The 25815-nt window shown below is 43.2% G+C and overlaps 1 protein-coding gene across 1 annotated transcript in view; it reads left to right on the top strand.

The window, feature by feature from the left end:
- Window positions 1–350: 350 nt before the first annotated feature.
- rassf5 (Ras association domain family member 5) overlaps window positions 351–25815 on the top strand; it is a 35346-nt gene continuing 9881 nt past the window's right edge. The window contains exons 1-2 of the mRNA XM_015050200.1: window positions 351–1301; window positions 18287–18432. Of these exons, the coding sequence (XP_014905686.1) occupies window positions 506–1301; window positions 18287–18432 (942 nt within the window). The 5' untranslated portion in view covers window positions 351–505. The remainder of the gene's footprint in view (window positions 1302–18286; window positions 18433–25815) is intronic.

Here is a 25815-nt window from a genome sequence, read left to right as displayed (position 1 = left end):
TTAGGTAAGTTAGAATTACCCAAATTATTTCTGTCTGCTAAATTCCAGAAAAGTTAACGAGGACATTGTTTTTTTGTGTGTGTTTTTTTTTTTAGATATTTTTGTAGCTTTCCTCTAAAGTTTAAAAAGATAAAGTGTTAACTCGGGGAGGATAACTTCTACTTTCAGTATTAGGGAGTAATTCAGCATTTCTGCTTGTTTTGTCTGTGGAAAAAGGAGGCAAAAACACAAACCAAATCGTCTAGTGAACTGTTTCTCAGAAAGTTTCGGGCTCTCTAGTGAAAACCTCAGCGTGAACCTGTGTGAGCGAGAGCGCGCCCCCGACGCTCCGAACTGTGGCGCGCGCCCGGCATTTAATGCTCCTGATCCCCCGCGTCACTACGACAGATTTGTCACTGGCGGCAGCTGAGTTTACATTCGGCGCACGGACCGAAAACACTCAGCTGTCAAATACCTACACACTCCCAGCAGCCAAACACACAATCATTACGGGGAGCGCAGCGTAATGGCGTCTGTGAGCGTGGTGGGGCAGCAGCCCGGTCCACACAGATTGGACTCGGAACCGCCGATCCTGCTCTTCAAACTGTCCGGCACCAAGAAGAAAATCACGCTGCCGAGGAGGTCATCCTGGGAGAAGATGATGCTCGCCGGGAGCGGCGCGGAGAGCGGCTCGGACGCTGCTGAGGAGGAGTTGCGAACTCATCCTTTACGGCGTCCAGGACCAGCTGGAGGGATGATGCCCGCGGGAGGTTGCGGTGCCTCAGCCGGCCTCCAAGCGCCACGTAGCCCCACGCAGGATGGACAAGTGGGCAGCTGCGGCAGCGTTGCCCGAGGGATGGCCGGGCACATCACCAATGGCTACATGAGGTGTGACCCAAACCAAAACACGAGTTGTCGCAGGGGGGCATCGCCGAAGGAGCCCGGAGTCTGCGCCATGCCAAGCGGCACGACTAACAGAGCGAGGAGAGCACACCGGCACCGGGACGGGTCGCACGGGAGACGGGGCTCCCGGAATGGAGACGGTCACAGCGGACAACAGAGCGATTCATCCGCGGTCTCGCCTCCCGGAGAGCGCCGCGGACTGCCGCTGGAGCGGCTCACTCAGGGCAAGACTGGGGTGGTGAAGCTGGCCCGCACCGAGCCTCACCGCAGGGAGGCCTGGTCCATCTTCCCCCGAGAGATGGACCCCCGAGTGAGGGCAGAGAGAGGTGAAGGACACCGGTTCGAGACCAAGCCAGTGAAGCAGGACTGGTGTGACGCCTGCAGCAGACAGATCACAGCGCAGGGACTCAAGTGTCAAAGTAAGTGAAGCCTTTTATAATAATAACTGAAGACTGTTTTAGTTACACGTGGTTCCTAATCCTGCATTTCACTTGATATTGAAAAAAATATATATATATATATTTTCCTATCTGGTTCAGTATGAGTGAAGGGCATCCAGGGCAAGATGACAAACTGATTTCTGCTGTTGTTTGGCCACAGAGGCGGTCCAGATTTGCGTGGGACGACCTGTGAAATTAGATTTAAGATTCAAATTCTTCTATTAAACATATAACAGCACACAGTTGTTTCTTGCTCATGTCACAACTTACTCTTATTAGTCTCCAGTTATTGTCCACAAAATCATCGGACTCTATCAAAGACGCAAGTGGCAGCACAAGTGAGTTCCAGTAAATTTGCCATTTGAATTTTGCACAGCTCTGTTTGTAGAGGAAAGATCAGTACAAATTGCGTGGCAATTTATATATATATATATATATATATATATATATATATATATATATATATATATATATATATATATATATATATATATATATATATATATATATAAATCGTCAAAGTTACAAATTTAAAGCTCTGACTTCCGCATGCAGTCAAAGCACCTTTTGGGGCCCCCTGCTGGGCTGGGGGCCAGCAGGAGGAGATTCGCTGAGCTGCAGCTTAGGTTTTGTGCCTTGGGTCGACTCTGCTTATACTCAAAAAAAAAAAAAAAAAATGGAGCATGTCGATAAGTGTGTTGGGTATGGATATACCCAACCACATCACGCCTCTGACTGAACCAGAATCCTTCTGCGTAAATCCCTTTATCTTGTCCAACCAGCTCTGCCTCCCAGTGCTCCCACTCTCACCAGAAAGAAACTGGAGGACAGAGACTGGAATTCATGCTGCAACAATAAAACACTGCAAATAAAGAGACGTTTTCTGCGGCTTCGGTTAGCGGCAAGAAAACATGAGACCTAATGACATGTTGGGGGTTTAGTTTACTGATTGTAATGGACTACCTGAAAGGTGATAGCATTTTTTAAAATATTTTTATTTTTTTTTTAAATCACCTTTTTTTTATTTGGACTCCTATTTTCTGAAACAAAGTAGTCATTTTTAAGAAATAAATCGAAATGCCAGGAAACCCCCCCTTGGCCCCCCATCTGATAAATTAAGACACATTGATTGTAATTTAAAAACCCACTCACAAAGGGGGAAACCCTGTTATTTGACTTGTTTTTTGTAGAAAGCCAGGCCACCGCTTGATCTCTACCGTGGGACAAAGACAGGTTTAGCCAGGCTAATTTGACCTGGTCACGACTTTACATGTTTACAGGCAAACACGCCGCTGCTGTTTTGCCGCAAACACTTAACTCGACACCAGCAACCTTTGTGAGCTCCACGCCACCCATGTACTTGTATACGTGAACGTCTGTGTGTAAATGTGTGGTTGCTGAGCAAGCGTTGTGTCAGCAACAATCTGTGACAGGGAGGCTGCGTCTGCACAGCAGCGTGGGATAAACCAAATAGAGGACTGATTGAAAGTGATGAAAGAAGGGAGTGGAGAAGGGAACAGATAACGAATCAGTGAAAAAAAAAAAAAAAAGGAGAAGTTGGATTCTCTGAAAAAGTGTTGCTAACTTGACGGGAATGGAGAGAGACAAAGGAACTGCGAGAGGAGAAGAGACCTAACGTGGATGCGGGATGGAAGAAAAGAGCGCGAGTCGGTCCAGCACTACTGCGGAGCTGTCTGATTTAGTGCGCCATCAGCAGGAGCTCACTGAAGCAAGAGCGGAGATTACTGGAGCATTAATCACACGGAGGGGGACACGGACGGACACACAGTTTCCTTCACAGCACAAGAACTTCTTTCTTTGTGGATCAAAGAAAGTCGTTACAAATCCCTGTACAAGTGTTCACATTTCCTCAGGTTGAAACAGCGAGCCAGAGTGTGTTTGATTGGCTGTTGACGACACAGACACTTTGTTTCAACACGGCCTGAGTCAAATAATGAGGCGATTTGCAGGACTCTGGATAACTTGACTGGATAGGTGGGGGGGTGAAATGTTGTGTTGGAGATAACATTGATAAATATTATGATGACACTGTCAGTTGCCACACACTCCCATTTTCTCTATTCCTCTCTGTCTCATCTGCGGCTGCGTCACCCTGTGACTTTTAGCATTTTGGGCCGTGTCATTAGCGTCTGGTGTGAGCATTTCCTGTGAGGCTACTCCATTCACTTGGCTAAATATTGAATTAGCATGTAAAATGCAAGTTAACAACTCCTGGAATACAGTAGCCAACAATTACTGCGCTCCAATCAGTAACTTGCAATGTGAATATTGCACACAATGATGCAGTGACGGCGAAATATTTATGATAGTTTGTGGTGGCATAGACCATTAGGCAACAAGCAGCATTGTAAAGACCAATGAAGACAGCAGACAGGTCAGTGACGGTGCGCTGTAGAGACGTCTGCAGCCGGATTAGTGCATAAAACCAACATCCCAAGGTCTGAGCTTCTCAAACAGTGAGTTACTAGTCGTTCACTCAACAAATCTCATGTCAGAGTAGCAGGAAGGCAGCGAATTGTTCAAAGTATATGGTTGTGATCTGACAAAACATAAAAAAAAAAAAAACCCTTCAGGGGTATGAGAGCTTGTGGAAGGCATCGCAGCCCTGCTTTGTTGCCAGCTGCCAGTGAACCTCTGCTCTCTTCTTCTGTGATGCTATCAGAGGTGAGAGTTCTGCAGAGTCCCGAGGGCAACAATACAAAGTCGGTCCTTTCGGGGGTATGCTCAGGAAAGAAAAGCAAACAGACGTGTCAAAATAGCAGCAGCACACACGGAGATGTAATTGCCTCTCCTCTACTCCCATCAAATAACAGGGGACGAGAGACGGAGATTTGCAGCCATGAACATTATTCTGCGTCTTTGTTTTGGTCGCTTTGCTCCGTCGGCACTTCTCGGATTTATCGCCCTCCCTCAGTGTGCTGCAGCGTGCTTGCAGAAGCCGGTCCCACTGGGACTCCCGTGGCATTTTGCCCCCCCAGAGGAATCTGCCCGTCTAACGTCGTCGCCCAGCCTCGTCGTCTGACTTTTATCTTTGTGGGTTTAGCTTTTTTAGTTTTTATTTTCATTCCTCGTCTTGACAGTTAGATGAGAGTGTCACGGGTGATATAGCGCTCCCACTTAAAAAACACATGACAGGCACTGCACAAAAAAACAAAAAAAACTGCACCATGTCTTTTAATTTGACTGTAACTGGGCAGACAATGAAGCATAGCTCACTCAACCCCATAGGTTTAACGGTCATAATCTGTTGTTGAGTCAAGAGGCATGCAGACTTATGCTGAAGAGATGTTCAGCTCTATAAACTGAACAGAACACGAGCAAACATGAGCAAACTCACTGACCCCAGCCATCAGTCAGAGAGCAACAATGCAAGAAAAAAAAAATCCCACTCAAAGCAGTTAGCTGTTTCTCTTGGTTTTTAAGCACAGTGGACTCCTGTCTAGCCACAGTTCAGAACTCAACCTGACACCAAGTTATTCGCAGAAATAATCCACCTTCTCACGGAAACCTCCATTGAAATACCTCGGCGCAGTGCGAGTTAACACATTATTGGCTGGCGTCTGCAAAGCAGCCAATCCAGGAGGGCCATTCATTTTTCCTGGTGCTGGTTGGCTGTGTCTCCCAAAAGCGGAAATAATTAAGGGTGTTGATATCTGCTTATGTGTAGCACTGAGACTGTTTCCACTGTGTGTATTAATGGATATTAATTTATATTTGGCATCCGAAGTATTGAAACAGGCAGTTAGATGTGTTTGTAGAAGGTCTTTAATGTATTTGTGGATTTTAGCTATTTGCAGACAGTTGTGACCCCTACACTTTGTGAACAGTGGGGGTCCACTATAATCTGATTATTTATAGTCATAAAAATACTAAAATTAGATGTAAAATAGTACTTAATTGTATAGAAATTTTTTGAAAATTGTTCATTAAACCCCATTTCCATCAGTTGTGTTTTTCATCTCCATTTGTGGAACATTTTGGCCTCTTGTGAATTATGAGCAGTTGCCTTGCAGCAAGAAGGTCCTTGGTTTGAATCTTGAGCAGAAACGTTTGTGCATGGAGTTTGCAGGTGGTCCTAGTTCAAGCATTGGTTCTCTCCAGATATTCCAGCTTCCACCCAAACATAAATGTAGACACTTTGCCTTGGTGTTTTTTTTAAATGCATTAAAATTCTAATGTTTAATGGTTTGCACATAGTACATACAACATAAATCATGTAAAAATTCAGTAGTATAAAAACTCTTTATCTGGGTTATTTCATTTAAGATGTCATATCAAATGACATCTTAAATGTCATTTAACATTAAAAGTGCGTTTCCTTGATTTAATTAGTAGATTCTCGTCATCTCGGAGATTTGAGTGGGAATGGTCTGGGAATGGCAGCCACTTTAATCCCAGCTCTAAATGTCTTCTGTCTAGGATTAAATCCCAGGAATAGAGTCGCTGGGATTACAGTCAGATGTCAGATTAATATGTGATTTAATGTTTTCAGGCTCTCATACTGCTGTGGATCCAGAGCTTTGACTCCTGGATTTTGGTGGTCTCCTTTGTTCGGTCTCATGCTTCTACACAGCCACATTTTAAGCAGTAGCTACTTGAAACCCGCCGGTTAACGACGGGGCTTAGCACCCAAGCAGCAGAGGAAGACATGTAATGATCAGTTACATCTTAAAACGTGCATTAAGAGTTCGTTCGTGCATAATTAAGCATGATTATATATATTTTTCACTAATTTCAGATGGGCAATAACCATATTTAACAACGTTCCAGACCGTAAAAGCATTTCAAGTGCTTTTTCATCATGGCCACACAGTCTGTGCCTAAAAGTGTTCTTTCTAAACCATTTCATATTTTTTTTCAGCTGAAAACAGCAGACAGCAAACTTTGTAAGTGATGACCAAAATGATTTCAGTTCACCATTTAAAATCTGCTGCACTAAAACAAATGCAAACTTCATATTTTTATTAATATTTTCATTATTAATAAAAATACATCCCACTGCCACCTAGACTTTTGTTAATATGAAGATGTTGATAGCTAATGTTTTTATTTTTTTTTGTAAGGAAAATTGCATGTTTAGTGTTTTACAATTAGGATTTTAGTGGAATCACTTCACAACCAACTTAGCCGTATTACAGTTACGGCTATTAAAACCTGTGCAGTTTGCTCTTTTTTTTTTTTTTTTTTTTGCACATTGACCCGGTTAACAATTAGAAAAACTAAATAAGATTGTATTTTTGGGCATCACTTGGAAACTCAAATTGCTTTTGCATAGTATTGAGTTTAATAGTTAGTTTTGATGCAGACAAATTGGATTTTAAGTTAAATGTTGGAGTATGTTCCATTTACCTCACAAGTTGGAACTGAGATCTTGGAATGTCGTCACTCCCAATTTAGCCGTTTTCCCTTGCAAATTGAAAAGCCAGTGGAGCTTTGTATTTGTTGTGCACAGTGCAAATAGACAGTATGTTACAGAAACTATCAATACCTGTTATACATATCTGAGACATGTCGGAATTTGAAATGCATGAAATCTCAAACAACACTCTGAATTTAACATCACCGCATGGGAAGCTCACACACTGCCGCAGATCCTTCATGGTTCTCTGCCTCTTGTGTTCTCTCTCTGTGACTTTCCAGATATCTCTTCAGGGAGTTTTCAGTGTGATTTTCTTAAACCGCCATCACCTCCTGATCCAACCGCTTCCTTTAGTTTGCACAGTGTGGGTCTTGAATCAAGAACCTGCTCGACCGTTTCACGCTCAGAAATCCCCACTCGAAGGGAAATATGGGCGGAGGGGAGGTGTCAAAACGGCTCGTCAATCTCACGTCTAGAGAAACTGGAAGACGACACACATTTCAGCCTGAACTTTCCATCAGAGCTAATATGTCTGGCAAAATCTGCTACATGAATATTCTACTGTGTTTTACTTTTGCGTAGCCACATTTATGGTACCTTTACAGTGCTCTAGTGCAAATTAAATGATTGCAGAGTGGATGGAAAATGAAAGAAAAATCTGAAAACAAGTAATGTGCATTGAAATTCAACCGCCTTTTACCTATATCCATAAATAAAACCTAGTCCAGCCAAATGCCTTCAGATATCAGTCAGTTATTGTTAGTGTGTATTTTCATCTCAGTATAAATCCAGCTGTTCTGTGAAGGCCTGAGTGAGCAAACAGCATCATGAAGAGGAAGGAACACAGCAGACAGGTCAGGGAGGAAGTTGTGGAGAAGTTTCAAGCACTTTTACATTATAAAATTATATATCACCCTTTAGGCGTCTCGCAGAGATCTGTTCAATCATTTGAAAATGAAAAGATCACGGCACATCTCAAAGCCTGCTGAGAGCTCTCCACCTAAACCTACTGACCCGGCAAGAGGAGCAAAAAATGGCAGATGCAGCCGAGAGGCGAATGGTAAATCTGGAGGAGCTGCAGAGATCCTGTTGACAGGACGACTCACACAAATCTGGTTCTTTATGAGACAGAGTCTAGAAGAAAGCCAGTACCAGGAGAACCCATGTTTGGAGCTCGTCACAAGCCGCTTTAAAACATGATGGCGGCAGCGACATGCCATGGGGATGTTTCTCTTAGTAGTGGCTGGAAACCTGGTCTTTTAGTAGAACCATGAGTCTAAACATACAGTCAGAGCTGCATAGTGATGCTTTAAAATGGCCTAGTCAAATCCTAGATCTAAATCCAATTGCAAATCTGTGGAAAATCGCTGTTCAAAGATGGTCTGCATCCAGTCTGACTGACCATTTTGCAAAGACAGGCTGACACTTCAGTCCCTAGGTGAGCAAAGCTGGTGGAGACTTCTATAAAGTGTTGACAGAAAAAATATTTTTCTTTCCACGTCAGAATTGGGCACTCCTTTGTGTTGGTCTATCACATAAAATACAGAAATCTGTGGTTGCTGCTTTGCAAAATGTTTATAAGTTCAAGGAGTAAGGAGGTTTTCTTGAGATCTAGCGCGTACAGAAAGCTGCATCTCCAGTGCCGTCTGCATTGAAGAACAGTGGTGACTTTCAATGAAGTTTATTTTTAGGATGCCCTTGGCTGGATACTGTTCTGAGGACTGCAGAGCTGTCTTACACCAGAGATAGCAACATAAAAATAATGCATTTCCTCCACCGGGTACACAGATTTGGACAGCTGCTCCATCGGTGCAAAAACCTACTTTTGACGACCTTGCTCGTGATTATGTAATAATAACCGTGAGTGGAAGCGGTGAGCACATCGCCCTGTTTCTCCTGTTTCAGAAGTGGGACAGGAGAAGAAGAGCTCCATGTGGCTCTTCTTCTTTCCTCTTCACAGAGCATATTAATAACCGACGGACCGCGCGTCAGCTCAACCCACACGATGCGTTCGCTTTGCACAGACGAGATATTTCACTGTTGTGGTGCGAAACAGACTGGCTGACTCACTTCCCCTCAGTGAGGAGACTGAAAAGAGGGATAAGAGATGAGACAGTGTCAGTGATCGCCTCTCTGGAGTCAGAGAAATGGCTGCTGAGTAAAAATCGATCACTGGCGAAGAGGAAGATATTTTTGTTGTTGGGGAAAAAAAAGAGGAGAGAAAGTAGCAGAGGAGCTTCAAGAGGAGTGTTTGTATTTGGGGGCGTCTGTCTCTTTAAGCTGGCTGGTTGGTACTGCAGAGTGTGTGGGTGCTGCAGCAGACACAGAGAGAGGATGAGGGAGCAGTGGCAACAGCAGGACGAGAGAGGAACAAGCCATCCGGCACAGATTCAGGACTCAAGTCTTCACGCTCAGGTGTGAGGTGCACCGTTCACGAGGTGGGAGCATAGGGGACTCTGTGTGGAGAACAGGTGGAGGGGTGGCAGAGCGTGTGGAGAGGGGGCTGTTTATTCGGAGCGTGGCACCGGTGGCAGAGTGGCTCCGCTGGGATGGCAGAGGGGGGCAGCTGGTGGGCTGGCGCTGGGGCAGCCCACAGAGGGACAGGGTCAGCCGGCGACAGGACAGGAGATCCAGCGATGGCTACGCACACCGGACGGCGCCCACCGGATGGTGTCAGCATGCTCCATCCATGGCACAGATAGCACCTCTCCACCCGGGGCAGGAGGAGGGGGAACGGGAGGTTGGGGAAGGGCTGGGGCGAGTCGAACCGGTGGGGAGGACGTTTCTGGGCGAGGTGTCCTTGTGTCTGGAGGAAGTCAAGGGGGATTCAGAAGTGAATGCCGGTAGTGCGTGCTTTGGCCATGTGTCACGGCGGCTGGGGCGGCTGCTGAAGAGGCTGCCCAAGTCTCGCTCCTGGAGCGACAGCTTGAGGATCCTGCGAAGATCGTCGTCTAACGGATCCCTGCTTACCAGCTCAGGTACGACAACGGCAAATAAAAATCTCCTCGGGTTTGTCATGATGAGAACAGGAGTCGGTACTTTGAGGGAAGCGAAAAGGTTGATGAGTAGACAAGTTGAGCGGCGCTGGCCTCAGAGGCCGGCTGTAGGCCAAAATATTTCTGTTTTGTGTCGACCGTTCTGTCCACTATTGAACAGCCATGCCTCGAAACACCGTGTTAGCCTTTGTCTCCAAAACACTACTGACTGACCCATTCCTGCTGCTTTTTGTGTAAGAGAAGACGGCATCTACTCACCACATTCCAGAATCTAATAGATATGTAATTGGATCAATAAATATTCACGTATTTAAGGATTCTGATGAAATTAGAAATAACTTAATTAAATACAATTATCGATAGTAACAAAAATAGGATTTTTTTGTGAATAAATGTAAAAATTCATATTATACTATTTTTAATCTATTATGTGTTCATAATTATACATTTTATAATTATTTCAGTGTTGGCATCATCATACGGGGTTAAATTGTAGGAAACCATTTTATGACCCATTTTATGTTATTAAATATAAAATGTTTTTTTTTTCTTTTACATTTCTCACATTTAATTATTTTAAAAAAACTTAGGTATTAATTATAATACTTTGCAATTTTATTGAAGTTATCACATAAAAGGTAATTAATTTCAATGTGACACTTTTGGCCTCCCATACATTTCACCCATCATGAGTGCCTGGTCGTACACTGGTAGGAAACAACCAAGTGAAAAAGGTCAGCTGGCTGCTGCAGTTGCTTTTGCACCTCCAGAAAGTCGCCATCTCACTCAGACGGATCCAAAACACACTTTCAGTTTGAGCCTCTAAAATCCCCTGTAAGTGAATTATGATATTGACTTTGTTCTGTCTGGCAGAAATTTGAGAAAAAGATGGATCCTACCATAGGCTGTGCAGCATCGATTTTCCCCCATGTTTTACCCAAATAAAGGACTGAGCTAATGTGTTTTTTTTTTTTTTTTTTTTTTTAGAGGGCGATGAATACATGATGTAACATTAGCCTGAAGTGCGACCGGGGTGAAAAGAGGCAGGGAGCGAATAATGGCTGGATGCTGCAGATTCATTGATTCACCCACAGACAGAATGACACAAATCTTTAAAACAAAACGGTGGCTTCAGCCCTTTATTGTATGTGTGTGTGTGTGTGTGTGCGTGTATGTGCGTGCGTGTGTGTGTGTTTGTGTGACCTTCTGTGTGAGTGCGATAAGACCCTGACCAAACATGACTCAGGGAGCACTTCTTCACCACCACTCAACCTGAGTGACGTCATGCTGCAGCCTTCAAAGCCTAAGAAGCAGCTTCACCAGCGCAGGCTCACTGCAGACTGATAAGGGCTATTTATAGTCGGCGTTCCCTGGAAGGAAACCCAGTTAATCCCTTTAGCGAATAAAAACCGGGACAAACTGGACACTTCACTTCTTGAATAGTTTATTCCATTAGGATTTCTGCATATTTGAGTGTTTGCAGACATTTATAAAAGATGTGGTTCAGAAAGTTTTAACATGTTTTAACAAGTTTTAACATTTTGGCATGTGGAGAAATTCGAAGGTTACTTTGAGCGAGAAAGTGATCCCTTTGATCTCATAAAGTGCTAGCAATAAGAATCCCGCTGACACACACACACACTCGCACACACACGCGCGCACACACACACACACACACGCACACACGCAGAGACATTTCTGCTGCAAACTAAATTGTGCTTTTCCAGGAAACACAGTGGTCTAGAGGTTTTCATGGGGTCTTCTAGAGTTTTTTCTGTATGAGTATGCGCAGGCTTTGAGGCTAACTTTAATCGTCTTTATAATATCCTTTCACTTCCAAGTGTAAACAGTGAGTTCAAAAGGGATTTCGAGTAAAGGTATCTCATCCCTTAAACCTAATCCCAAAGCAGTTCAGCTGCAGGTTGAGTGGCTGAAGCGTTAGGGCAACCAAGAACTTTAAGAGTGAAGCTCACTGCTTTCACGGTATAAGACGAGCGCCGTGATTATTGGCACTGAAGATGCAGAGAAAACTTGGCTGTCGGGCATCATTGTTTTCGGCTCGGTCCTGCCCCGGACCTGTTGACAACACTCATCGGTGTGGACGGGGTTACTGTGTGAAGAGACCTCAACGTTTAAGTTAGAGGAAACACAAAGATAGGAAAGGAATTTAAAAGTTATTTAATTTTATACAGTGTGTAAAGACTGAGGCTCATTTAGAGTCTAAATGAGTCTAAATGAGCCTCACAAATCACAAATTCTCAATATGTGATTTTTTCCCCCCCAGGTGAGTGAAGAAACCTTAAATTAAAGGTTGGAGGTTGAAGTTTCTCAGAGTGCGCTCATGGCGCTGTGAAGGATTCATTTATTTCATATGTCTTTAACAGTCGTACCAATGAGTGTAATATCTACCAGATCTATCTGGTTGACCTTGCCATCGCATGTGGTAAAAGACCCAAGAGCGGCCAGCCAGAAGGTTAATGAGGAAATACCTTAAAATGAAACTGAAAACGTACAAAAGGAGAGTCAAGCCTGTAAAGAAATGCAACTATGGGTAGCTTAGAGTGTGATCCAAAGCACAGACCTCAAAAGGAGACTGCTTGTATGGTCTGGGAAAAACTAAGCAACACAGGAATGACTCAGAATGTAAATACCAAAAACACCAGAATACAAAAACTACAAAGAGCTGACTGAAATAGAAACCACAACACAAGACAGCCAAACTAAACCAAAGTTCTTTCATTGTAAAAGGCCAAATCGTCTCTGACTTGACTGTTTTCAGCTTTTGTTCTCTGTTGGTTAATCTGTCCCAAGCTGGAAACAGGAAAAGTAGAAGGAAAATTGGTGACCAGCAGTTTTCCCAAGGCGGACCCTTCCTTACGGCTCATGTCATCTGGACGGGGTGGTCTTTGCTGACTCTAAGGTCGATAAGATTCTGTTCATGGGGCTCAGTCATTTTCAGCACAAAGTCACACATGTAACTATTTAGATATGAATGGATACAGTTTTCAGTATACTTGTGTTCACATTTGTGAACTTGGACGGGTTAGCAGGAATTTATCTAATTGAGTTATAAATATTTGAATATCTCTCTTTGTATCATTCCCATATTTTAACGGGGAGCTTTCGCATCAATTTATAGGTAGGTAGCATAATTTTTATTTTGGCATTTAAAACAACACAATTTACATTTTAGTCAAACTCATTGGTTACTTTTAGTTTATAAGCTGCCGACGGACAACCAGCATTTTTATGAACACAGTTCACTGCTTTTGGGGCTTCCAGACCTTCTTAGATTGGGTTTCCAAGTTGGTTGTGGTTTAGACGCCAATCAAAACAGTCCAGTTTATTTAATTTTTATGAACAGAATAAGGGTATCACAAATGACAAACTGCTCTGTGACAAAGCTGCGTTCAGCATAGATTAACCCAGTCTAAATTTTGACATTTCATATTTGACATAAGAGCTGATCTAAATTTGTCTAGACGGCAAAAGAGGAAGTGAGATAGTTCTTTACCACACTGCCAAAACCAGAAGTAAACTTCGCCATTATGTTGGATCAGGAGCTGTTGAAAAGATAGTAGAAGCCAAGTAGGTAAAAATTTGTACTTAAATATCCAATGTTACAAAAACAGTAAAATAAGTCTTGAGATAGAAAATGCATTGGAGCCGTACATTTAATTGTACTGAATCTCAATGATGCCGACATTTCTGGTGCATTGTGGGAGCATCTGCATCCACACAGATCAATATTTAAAGAACGAGGAAGAAGACCGACTCGTCGTTATCAAATATGAAGCTACAGTGTGGATAAACAAACACAGATGTCAGGCGGAAGGGGGTCAGATTTGACGGAGCTTGAGGATTACACTTGTGTGTTTGTGTCTGGCAGGTCCTCACACAAAGGGATTTTCTTTTTCTGTAAATATGTGTTTGCAAAAGGATCAGAGACGGATGCATGCTGTAAGTTTAAAAATGGAAGCAAGTAATACCTTTAAATACTAAGAGTAGGGAGAAAGAGGAGTGTGTATGAAGCATGACACATCTGTGTGTACAATTCACACATGGGAGAACATGAATAATAACTCCAAATCAGCTGTGATAGGATCAGACTAGTTAAACCTCCCCCCAAAGACCCTCTAAGCTGCTTTCAGGTCCTTCTTAGACCGCTTAGATTCATTAGCGTCGGTGTTAGTATCCCTGCCCCTTATGTTAAAGATATCTAACCCCACATCCTGAATCAGACTTGCAGTAAGTATAATAACCCCCCTACCCCATCTCTATCTGCAGCCATGCAGACATCCTCTTTAACCTGAGAGACACTGCTTAATCTGTCCCACACCCACCGTCTCACAGGAACAGAAAAACAACCACCCGCATCCCCTCTATCTTGTAATTCCCATCTCAGCCCATTCAGTGATTGCACACAGCGATGTCAGCGATGTTTCAAGTTACTTCAAATGAAGACGGATCTTTGAGCTTCATGAGAGACTGGAGAAAAAGAGATGCATTTAGGAATGCAGACAAGACACGCTGCGTCTTGTGCGAGGGAGACAAAGTTCCCCCGGTTTCCCATCTTCCAACTGATTATCGACCGCTGCCGCAGCTGAAGTTAACGCAGCCTCCACAAATGGATCTTTACTAAGTGCAGGTCGGAGCTCCCTTCCTCTCCTCGCCTGCACTGATGCACGTCCCTGAAGACGTGCCTTTCTCCTCGCCCTGCATCTCACTGTCGAGGCACGGTCGGTCAGGAGGTAAAAAACCCCTGCATGTTTTTTTTTTCTTTTTTCTGCAAAGCAGAAACAAGCCAGACCGGTTCATCAGAATGACACACAACACCAATGTCAACAATCATGTTGGGACAACACGCACGGCTCTTGGCATCAACACTGCACAGGATTGGATGCTAATGATTGCTTATGGTACAAGTGCATTGCAGCCTGTTTGACCTATCTGACTTACACTGGACCACAGTGGAAAAAAAATACATGTGTACCTGTTCCCTCACCTATGGTCACTGCATATGCATCATGTTCAAACCAACATATGTTAAAAATCTTGCATCAAGTCACTTAAAGTAGACAACAGGAAATTGGCCAAAAATCTAAAAAAAAAAGAAGCAAGAAATTAATTTGAGAATAGACAAGAAACTAGGGGTGCATTCACACCAGTCCCGTTTAGTCCGCTTTAATTGAACTCTCGTTTGTAGAGTTGACAATGCCCAATCGAACTCTGATGCGGACCAAGTAAGCAGTGAAATACGCTTGAACAACATACATGTACAAATAAATGTGTATAGGTTGTCTTTAAATGGAGGAAATTGATGGGATAGTGAATTATTTGGACAATACGGATCTTGTGTTTCAAAACGGTTCTGGTACAGATCAGTTGTTGGCCACTACTGGATCAGTATGAACATTTTCTGGCTCCGCCACTATAGGGACAGCTTGGGATCCACCAGAAATAGTAGGAGTGTCGATGGAAACAGGAACGTCTGGGTGTACCCCCTGGACCTGTAACCTCTATAACCCGACCTCTAATAAGCAGAAGACAAATAGCTGGATTGGTTGATTTTCAAAGGGACTTTCTAATCCCATAGGTGATACTTTTTCAGCTGAAGAAAAAGCTGAAACTACGAGGAGGCCATTTCTTTTCCCCCCCAAAAACAAAAGTAAAAATATGAAGTAAAATGTTGTTCTTGGCCCAGTCTGTAAAAAAAAAAAAAATGAAATAAATGTCAGTAGTTCCTGTAAGTGAGTCAGAAATTCCAACTTAACTTCTCTATTTGACAGGGGGGGCAAACTATGAAATTTCCACTGAAGTGAAAAGGGAAAACCCTCCTCTTCTCCCAACAAACAAACACACATTCACTTAACAAGCCACACAAGAAGAACAGCCTTATCCCTGACTCCATCCCCACTTCTTCTATTTCACATTCTTTCACTTTTATTTTGCACTTCGCCCACAGGCATGTCGTCATACCGTGAACCGACTGAATGCCTCCCGGATCACCTGCTGCGGCTTCTCCCGTTCGTTCATTGCACTCTCTCTCTCTCTAGAGTACAACATAGAAAGTCTTCATACCTTCACGCCACTGCAAACAAGCAATGTGAAGACTCTCTGCTGAGTTGTCCAACGCTCACGTTTCAGGGTTGAACTGATGCCAACAGAGGCAGAATCGAGTTGTTCCGTCGGCTGCGATAGGAATACGAGTGTAACCGTTAGATGAGGAGGTGACGCTAGTGTAAATATGGATGAGGGAAAACCAAAGACAGGAAAAGGAGTCTCTCTTTTCCTTTCCCCCATCAGCTTCCTTTCTTTCTGTCTCCCTGATCTGACCTTCAAATGTCATGAGTGGCGCATCCTCTTATCTGAACTCTTCCCTCTGGTTGACACATCCCCGCCTGTCAGCGAGGCGGTCGCGTCTTTCCCTTCTCCCGGTTTATCTGCCAGTCCAGTCGCTGTCATTCACACGTACTTATATCTGTCCTCCTGTTCCAGTGCAGGCACCTTCAGCTACCAGTGTATTCCTTATATGTGTATATTATGCCGTGTCTCGTCTTTTTATTCCCCACCAAAGCTAAATCGTTGAAATAGTCGCCATGTCTTTACAACTCTTTTGTATTTATCTGAAGTTTATGTCTTGGGTTAAAAAAAAAGTAATTTAAGTTGGATTTTAACCACAGAGATCTTTGTTTTTTGTGCAAGTCACCAAGTCATGCTGCGGTTATGTTCTTCCTAGTGGAAAAGGTCACTGATGTTGGCAGAGGAAGGGGAAAAAAAGGGCTTATCTTATTTTTTTAAGAATTTATTTGTTTTAAAATTCATCAGATGGTTGAAATATGATCTCTTTGTGATGCCTTATCCAGTCAAATAATTTGTTGGTATTCAGCTGGCCAAAATGTACAATTCCTTAGTGTTTTTTATTATACATTTTAGATTTTCTTGGCTAAATTTCTTATGCATGGCTGTGAAAAGGTATTTTCCACCTTGCAGATTTCTTCTGTTTCTGTTTTTCTGTCCAGCTTCAATGTTTCAGATCACAAACAAACAAATGTTAACATCAAAGACAACTTAGATAAATACAAAATAAAGCTTTAACTGAGGATTTCATTTGTTTAAGGAAAATTGATATCCAAACCAACATAGTCTTATTGTAAAACAAACAAACAAAAAAAAACCTTCCCTCTTGTTAAATCATGAATTACCTGTGATAAGCCTTATTTATTTATTTATTTATTTATTTATTTATTTATTTATTTATTTATTTATTTATTTACCACACCCAGGACTGGAATAACTCAATATCACTTGTTAGGCAACAAAAAAATGGCTAAATGATCTAAAAAAAGCAACAAAGCATCTGTCAGAATGAAGAGGGTAACAAGGCCGCAGTAAAACAGCTGAAACACTGAGTGCCTTTAAATCTCCACTTAAAACCCACCTGTTTAGAGTTGCTTATGGAACATAAACAACAATTGGGATTTGAATCCCAACATGGGGTCAAGCGCTAGGGAGAAAAGGGGTTTAGAGCCCCCTCCCCATTGTTTGAGAAGGGGTCTGGGTTGGTTTTAATCTGTACCAAACCTGTTCTGTTTTAGCATGTCAATGAAAAAAAAAAAAAAAACAGCAAAACATAATTTACTTCTGCTATTGTATTTTTTTTTGTTTTACTCTTTCACCTTCTGTTAGTTATACAGAGTTACTTGCTTTTTATTAAATTACATTTCTGAAGATAAGAGGAAGCAACAAAGTGTTTCTGCGGACTATCTGACTCCCGTTTCCCCCTAGAGGAGAGCTGTGCTTGCCAGGGAAGCTCTATGGTCTCTGTTTTTTTTTTTCTGCCGTTTTGTCATTGAGGAGAAGCGAGATCTGAGGCTGGGAAAAACCTCCGACCACAAGAAAGTCTTGGAGGCATAAGCAGGCTGACCCACACATGTGGAGCTCGCCTAAAGGCGGAGAACAAAAGACAGCTATTTTAAGAGGTTTTTGTGGAAGTAGCTTGATCCGTGTGTTTTTTTTTCTTTCTTTTTTTTACCAGAATCCGATGAGAGTTGAATATCGTATATCAGCGAAACTGCTTTATACTTAATCACTTAAAAGCTTTAAGAGTCAGTTCATTGCTGTAGTACATTAGAGTCATTTAACCCAGCTCTACGTTATGTCTTATAAATCCATTATGAGTTTTTCAATCGACCTGCATCAGAAGAGACTTGTAGGAGATGGTCACTTACAGAATTGACTTAACATTAACATTTATTAAGTAATATTATTACTTATTTGTCTTTCTTTATTTTCTGTATGCAGGCATCTGGGGTCAAACCTCTTTTCACACCTAAACACATTTTATCTTCTAAGGTTTAGATCTCCCTAAGGCGAGACTGCAGATTGTATATGTGAGTCTGACTCTAACCACTAGATGGAGCCATTTCCTCTTTATGAAGAATCATGTTTTAATTTTGGCCTACTTTCCTCATGTTGCATCGCTGCTGGTGGGACTCCTCTGGGAGAGCATTAATTATGTTATTTTATCAGTCCTGCCCGCTGATTGGTCACTGCATGCACTCATGTGTGTTTTTCTGTCCCATCAGACTGCAGCTACACCTGTCACCTGGAGTGTGAGAGACAGGTCCAACTCGACTGCAACCAGAGGGACAGAGACTCAGAAGACAGCCCAGGTCCCAAAGGCCACTCTTCCTCCTCCTCCTCTTCCTCCTCTGCAGCTCCTCGGTGCAAGGTGAGACGATCTGGATTGGGTTGGAAGAGCGAGGTGAACATGACTCAGTTCTTTACAGCTAATAGGGTTGTCTTTGCGTCATCATTCCAAGCCTCCTCTGTTACGTAATCGTCCTCCGCTCCAACAATAGGCTATCCAGGATCACTTCAGGATTTATTTATGTGCTCAGATACCCTTTTTCGCTCACAGAATGTTCCCAGAACCGGACGCTACATTAAATCAACATCTGCCTACAACCTCCTCTGTTGCTTACTCTCCAGTTCCCCCACTTTTATTTTTTTTTTCTTCTTTTTTTAGCCTCCCCATCTCCTTCTCTCCAGCAGCAGGGGTTCACTTTATCGAATCAGTTCTGGCCCATGATGGCCTCACTTCCTCTCTTCCTGTCAGAAGGAGGAAACCAATTAGGTTAATCACTGTTTCTCCCAAGGGACATCAGTCACGGCAAAGCTGCATTATCCCAACATGTTTTCTTTGATCTCTGACGAAGCCCCACCCCCCGTCACAGAACGACTTTAGTGCGAATGTTGGTCAACATTTTCCTTTAATCTCAAATCATTTCTAAAAGTCGAGATGTAATTATGTCAGATTAATCCTGAAATAATCAGCCATGAAAGGAGTTGTGGTTAATTATGTAAATCTGTTCTGTATCCATTATGAGTTAATGTTACAGTGGGCTGTAGGATCAATGTTGGTGTAATCTGCATTTTGCTGGCAGAGATGAGCCTATTAAGATTACTACATTTTTAAGGGTCCAGATAACACTGTTTAGGGTTCATACAGCTGGAAAAAAACCCCCATCTAATTGGCTTTTAGAGTTTTCCAGGTTTCCATTAGTGTGGAAACAATTAAACCCAGAATGAAAGAGGGTTTGACTTTACAGACTTTTGTCCTTCTTTTATCTTCTAAAAGACAAAATCCTAATAAATGGTATTTTTTAATAAACAGATTTAGATTAATTTGACATATTTTACCTGGATCTGACAAATCTCACACTGATTTTTATCCCTTTACTCATCAGTATTTTAGTTTAAATTTAAAACGGTCCACTTTATTGCCAGGGCCTGAATTTATGGAGCCCCCCCCCAAGGAAAATGGGGGATTTTTTTTTGAGTTGTCAGTGTCTTTGTCGTGGAGAGAAGCTGAACAGACGAGACTGGAAAACGCAACAATCTTGAAAACTAATGATCTCAATCATTTTAGACATTCTGTAATAAGTGTAGCATAATTTAGTCAGATTTGACAAACCCATAGTTCTTATGTAGCTGATTTGGACCCCACATCTTCAAGGAAAAACATTGAAGACGCCCCCTAAAGTAAATATTTATTTAATTTGAAATGTGTTTCATAGAATCTTTTGGTAGGGGAAATCGTTTGGTTTGACCAGTTCAAGTAGTTTGGATTTTAATCTGCAGACAATCAAATGGATGTTAAATGAAATAGTTCTTTAGTTCAGCAGCTAAAGGAAGCTACAAAGCAGATGCAAACTTTGCTAACATCACATCTAAAAGGTGCATAACAGTTAGCCAGTATTCTCATCGTCCTCACAAATCATTCGTAATCAGAGTGTTTTTTCTATCCTAACACCGTATATCAACACAGCAACTCAAAAACTGTCCAGGTAGCAGCTCCATACATACTGGTACAAGCTAACAAGCTAAAAGCCCTTATGTCACATCTAGGGCCCATATCACCAGCACACACTACACCAGGTAAAATCACATGCTGACAGCAAACTAATGACGCTTTGTGGCACACACATCTCTTTGACGAGACACGCTGTGACATTTTAATATCGTGAGATCTCATGGCCCAAGATCAATACCTGGAGAGCATATGGGACTAAAGGTGACGTCACACGAACTGGATGTTTCTAGAAATGAATAAAAGCGTGGAGACTGATCAGGGAAGCAAGCCAACAACAACAACAATACCAGAGCAGGCTTTTCATGAGAATATCATTGTCTGCAGATATAGCAATCGCATGCAAATTCTGCCCAAACCTGACGTGTATTTTTAGTGGCTGGGATACTAAAACTTACAAAGAGTTACCGGGACAATGTGATGAAGAAAAATTAAGAATAAGGACAGGAAAATAGGCTTTTTTCATAATTACTATCCATATCACATTATTAAACCATACTGTCGTAATTCCTTTTTTTTCTGATTTTGTGCAGCCCTTGTCTAGAGTACAGAGTAAGTGGTGCAACTTTTTAGTTATTGTGCTTGATATAATGCTTGTTAACAGATGTGTGTTTCTCTTTAAGTTCCTCTGTCATTTATGGGAGTGCACACCTCCCATAAAATGTTGTTAGCTGAATTTTGGAAGCAAATGAACAACAAGCTCGTCATAATAAGCTATGCCTAAAAGAAGCAAAACAAGTGCAATCTCTGTTTTGCACATATTTATAAGACTGAGGTTTGTCTCTGTGCACACTGTGGTTTGGCGCAAAATATCGCAGCAGCGCTGCAGACCAGAGAAAAGACGAGTGTTTATTTCCTGCTGTCCCCCTTTTTTCATTTGCTCTGTTTTATCGCTGTAGCTGTGTGTCTGGTTGCTTTTTTTTTTTTTGCCAGCCCTTTGTTACTTTGTGTGTGTCTCAGCAAAAATTGATCCCCGCGCGCCCCGACATGCCCAGATGCTGCTGTGGCTGCACTCACAATTCAAAGCACTGACCAATTTTATTGATCGGAGGCGCGTATGTGTGCGTGTGTGCGTGCGTGTGTGTGTGTGTGTGTGTGTGTGTGTGTGTGTGTGTAGTTTTTGCATCCCCCCTTTTTGCTGTCTTCCCCTTTAACGTTTATAGAGGAACAAATCCGCATGCGGTTCCCTTTGAGCAGAGCCAAAGCTTACGGACAGATGCCGAGTGAAATGGTGAATCAGTTCTACCGTAACAGAAACCAGTTCTGCATTGGTGAAGATTCAAAAGCAGCTTTACCGAAACTCGTTCAGATGGAATCAATATCATGGTTGAAGCGAGGATAGGGGGAGGCTTCGGCTCTTTTCTGACATGGGAGGTCACCAGCAGAGAGAAAGGGCAGATCGTGTGTTCAGTGTAAGGTCAGAGGTGACCGGAGTCGCCTTTACTGGGTAAATGATCAATATTTTATTCCTCTAAATCGACACAAACCCGTCTCTTCAGCAGAAAATCAGCAGACGTAAGACAGAAGGATTGAGGATCTCTCAGCTTTTAAAGGTGTATTTCAATAAATTACAACGTAATTGAAAAATCCATTTAGTAATTTGTTCAAACAAGAGGATCTTATGCAGGCTCTGATGTAGGTTAGCTTCACACAACTGAAGGATTTTTTTTCTGTTTCTTTCAGATGGTTATGGCTTACAGCTAATGATTTCAAAATGAAATGATAAATTTACTTCCATCTAAGCAGAAAGATCTGTAATCAGTTGTCTAGATCTTTTGCTCATTTGCCCAGGCTGCTTGTGCACCTTTTTTTCTACCTCGCTTTTACCTTCCACTCAACTTTCCACAAACATACTTAGAAACAGCACTCTTTGAACAACTAGCCTCAGTAGTAGTAGTTCCTCATTATCGCCTAGACCGTGACATAACATTTCTCTATTAAAAATGATGACTGACCCAATTGAGCTGTCGGTTTTCTCTGTATATAACATGTGATTTTCACTTTTCCTGTTGAACTACAGAAACAATTTCACTCTTTAATGACACTCTAGCCTACCGAGACACACCTGGCTGGTGGTCTTGCTGGTTTCGAGTCAATTGTTAACACGCATTGACAGAATCTCAGCAATCTAGCAGCCATCTTTCCCGGCCCTGCTGCTTCCTGTCTCCGCCGTTCGAACATACGGCGCACACAAGAGCAGCGAGGCTTCATATCTCCAGCTCATCACAACGTTTTTTCTTTCTGTTTACTCATGTCTCTCCCCCGTCCACCCCCCACCTCTCTGCTGCTTTCGTCGTCTTCTGCGAGAGGAAGTGGCCGTGCTCTGCAGGGTGCAGTTGCCTGCAGGAAGAGAGAGAGAGAGGGAGTGGAGGGAGAAGGGGGAGGGCGCTCTCCGCCTGATAACACGCTCAAACCACAGATGGTTGAGGGAGGCTGAGAGAGACCGAGGGAGGGAAACGATCGCAAAGAGAGGAGGATTGAGAAAGAGAGGCTCTTGTGTGGGAGGAATCAGTCCAAAGCGATGGAGAGAGGAGGAGAGCGTCTCGTCGTCTCCGCGGAGATCTCTTCTGCTACTTCGGAAGCGGATGGGGATCACTGAGCTCCTCCTTTGCTCCACAGCCAGAACTTGACCCCAGCTGCCGTTTGCCCCCGTCGCCAGTGTGACGCAGAGCCCGGTCTTGAAACAGGATGTGGTTTTGCATGCATGCCTTCATTAGTCTGCCGGCTTAGCAGGTGCCGTCAGGTGAGCGGGGTTGAACTTGACACCAGGCTGTAAGCCGACTCTGAACCGCCGTGGACATGAAGGAGTCCCGGCCTGCTGCGTGAGAGAGCGTCAGCCGGCGACAGCCAGGTGCTCCGCAGCCCGTCTTGCGACAGCAAGCACCAAAGCTTTCTCGAACACGGGCTCGTGAGGAGGAAGTGACACGTCTGTGATCGCTCTTGTATTTCCTGGTCCCGTTCTCCGGCACCGTGAAGCGCTGCCGGATCCGAGCCGAGCTCAGCTGCTCCCAGCCCGTCGCCGGCCTCCGTTTGAACTGGATGCGCCAGCGGAGCGGCTCTGACCTCTCCTGGGTGAGCGAGGGACAGTTGGATGCTTTCGGACTCTTGACTGCGGCTGAGAGTCCCTTCGGCCGCCACGTTCCGAGACGACCCGACGCCCTCCTCGAGCCGCCCGCCGCCCCGGTGTCCTGGAAGACCTCTCCATGACCGTCAGCACGGTGCTGACCCCCTCCATGACCAGCAGTAACAGCATGAGCAGCGGGTACTGCAGCCTGGACGACGAAAGCGAGGACTTCACTTTTTTCACCGCCAAGACCTCGTTTTTCCGCAAGCCCAAGCATGCACCGAAGGTACAGATTTGCATCGTTGTCTCCAAGATGGATTAAAATGTTGATAAAAAAAAGAGGTGGAGGGGAGACTCTTTGATAGATAAGATCAACGGTTTGATTCAGTGTGTCTGGGAACAAAAAACAAACAAACAAAACTGTCATTTATATGAAATAAAAAAGCAGCCTGAAAGCAGAAGTCTGGAGAGGAAGTGGTGGTGTTGTTCAAGCAGGCCTCGAGGTGTGTGTGAGAGAACAGGAGGGGAGTTACTTTCACATATCTGCACTGTTTGTCTATGATCTACCTTTAAAAAAAACAATTTCAACTCTTTCCTCTGTCACCTGAGGCACTCAGAGTTGAAACTGAACTCCTCCTGCTGCTGCTGCTGCTGCTTCTCCTCCAGTCTCCTCAGCCCAGCTGGCCGGCGGAGAAAAACTGTTTGCAGAAATGCTAATGATCTGAGCCAGCCGCCGTAATGGCTTCCTCTCCACTGCGAGTGGGAGAGGTTTCTGTAGAAACGCCGCCGATGCCCGTGCGTCGGGTTTACGCCGTCGTCGTTTTTGTGTGTGTGCAAGGTGCAGATCGCTTTACCGGTACTTTGCGGTTGCCATGGCAACTCTCTGTTTTTTGTCGGCTCCGTTTGCATGTTCTGAGAAATTTCACTCTGCTTTGCACTCGGTCACTTCACACAGAGCTGCTTGATGGAGCAGCAGCAGCAGACATGCGGGGCTGCTCGCCCTCTAGAGTTCTGTTAATGTTCGTGTGTGTGTGTGTGTGTGTGTAGGGGCGGGATGCTCGGCGGGTGACTGTCACTGAGGCACGGCGACATGGACGGCTGCATTAATGAGCGGCTCCTCGGGCTGCCTCACGCTGACCTTGCCCTGGCCTCTCTTTGCTTGTCTGAAGGTTTATTCTTTGAATAATTCACCAGCTGCGCAGAGTTAGGGTTGCTGCCACGCTGACACAGACGCAGGGGTTTTAAGGTGTCAGATCTGCCAGACCTGTTAACACAGATCCACAGACAAGCAGTGCGGCATTAATTGTAATAAAACTGAACTCCTGGGTGCGAGGATATGGAAGGGAGCGACTGCACACGTTCAATCAGGAACTGATTGCGTTCTGCTTTTTTACCTGTATTTGAATATGAAAAAGAGGGACAAACAGATCCGAGTGGCGTCCTGTGGATACACACAGCATCCTTTTATTTTTAGGCTTAAATCGCTAAATTTGTGTCAGTGGGTTTTTTTTTCCTTCTTTTTTTAGTCACATCCACACAGAGATGGCAGATGCTCATCTCAGTCCTTTATGAATTATTTCCACAGCTCGTCGTTTTTCCTTCAGATCAGCCAGTCTGCGTTTATGCATGTTATGTGCCAGTGTGGGTGGGTGTGCAGCTGCTGAACGTGGGATACGTGCATGCAAATCGAGGGGTTATATCTCTGCAGCTTAGATGCATATTTGCCTGAAAACTTTGGCGACATTCACACAGTTCGCTGCAGTAACTGTAATCTTTATGTAGCTGAATTTGATCCAATATAATTTAATTAGAAAGTATTTGGTTCCATGATCCATTCAGAGTGTATGAATATGTGCAGTTCCTTGCTAAACTTTTCACATTCCTTTACAACTACATAACCTAAATATAGGACCCATTTGTATTCAGCCCCCTTTACTCTCATACCCCTAAATAAAACCTAATGTCACCAAATAACCTTAAAGAGTCACCTAATTGTTGAAGGCAATCTGTGTGTAATTGAATCTGACTATAAATCTATAAGAAGTCTCTACACCTGTCACAGCAAACAATTAATCAGTTAATTGCATGATAAATTAAAATGAGCTCAATAATTTCCATTTTGATTCATTTTTTACAGAGACATCATAATCCATTATATTTATGCGTTCTGTTGTATGAGGCTTTTATTCCCACTTTATTTACTGGTTTTGGTTGTCAAGTTTTATTTTGGATATTTAAGATATCTCTTCCAGTTCCAGTGGAAAATGATCTTTACAAAATTAAAGCTCATTGGTCTTCGAGAGAGCAAACTTGAATTTATTGAGCCATTATCAACATATTACTTGAAAATGCTCTCGAAACAACAACAGCACTGAAATCAACACCATTTAAAAATACCGTTAAAAATGCAGTATGTCATTGACACTATTTAAGCACAATTATATGTTAAATGGTGTTGGAGGGTTCATATTACAAAGAGTGAAATTTACCCATAGTACTATACGTCTATGTTTTTTTAAGGATGTGAAGAAAAAGCATTTTCTTATTCAGTAATCAGTAGTATTATATGTAAAAACTGTCAGACTGAATTTCCAGGAAAATAACACGGCCAGTGTTCTCTGAAGGAATAGAAACATGATTTTGCATCTTCTAACACATTTACATACACACACACGAAC

Source organism: Poecilia latipinna, unplaced genomic scaffold (genome assembly GCF_001443285.1).
Source record: "Poecilia latipinna isolate Pla-1442-1.1 unplaced genomic scaffold, P_latipinna-1.0 Scaffold48, whole genome shotgun sequence".
NCBI classification, from domain to species: domain Eukaryota; kingdom Metazoa; phylum Chordata; class Actinopteri; order Cyprinodontiformes; family Poeciliidae; genus Poecilia; species Poecilia latipinna.
Note: the sequence above shows the minus strand (reverse complement) of the source record. Positions and strands in the feature narration are given on the sequence as shown.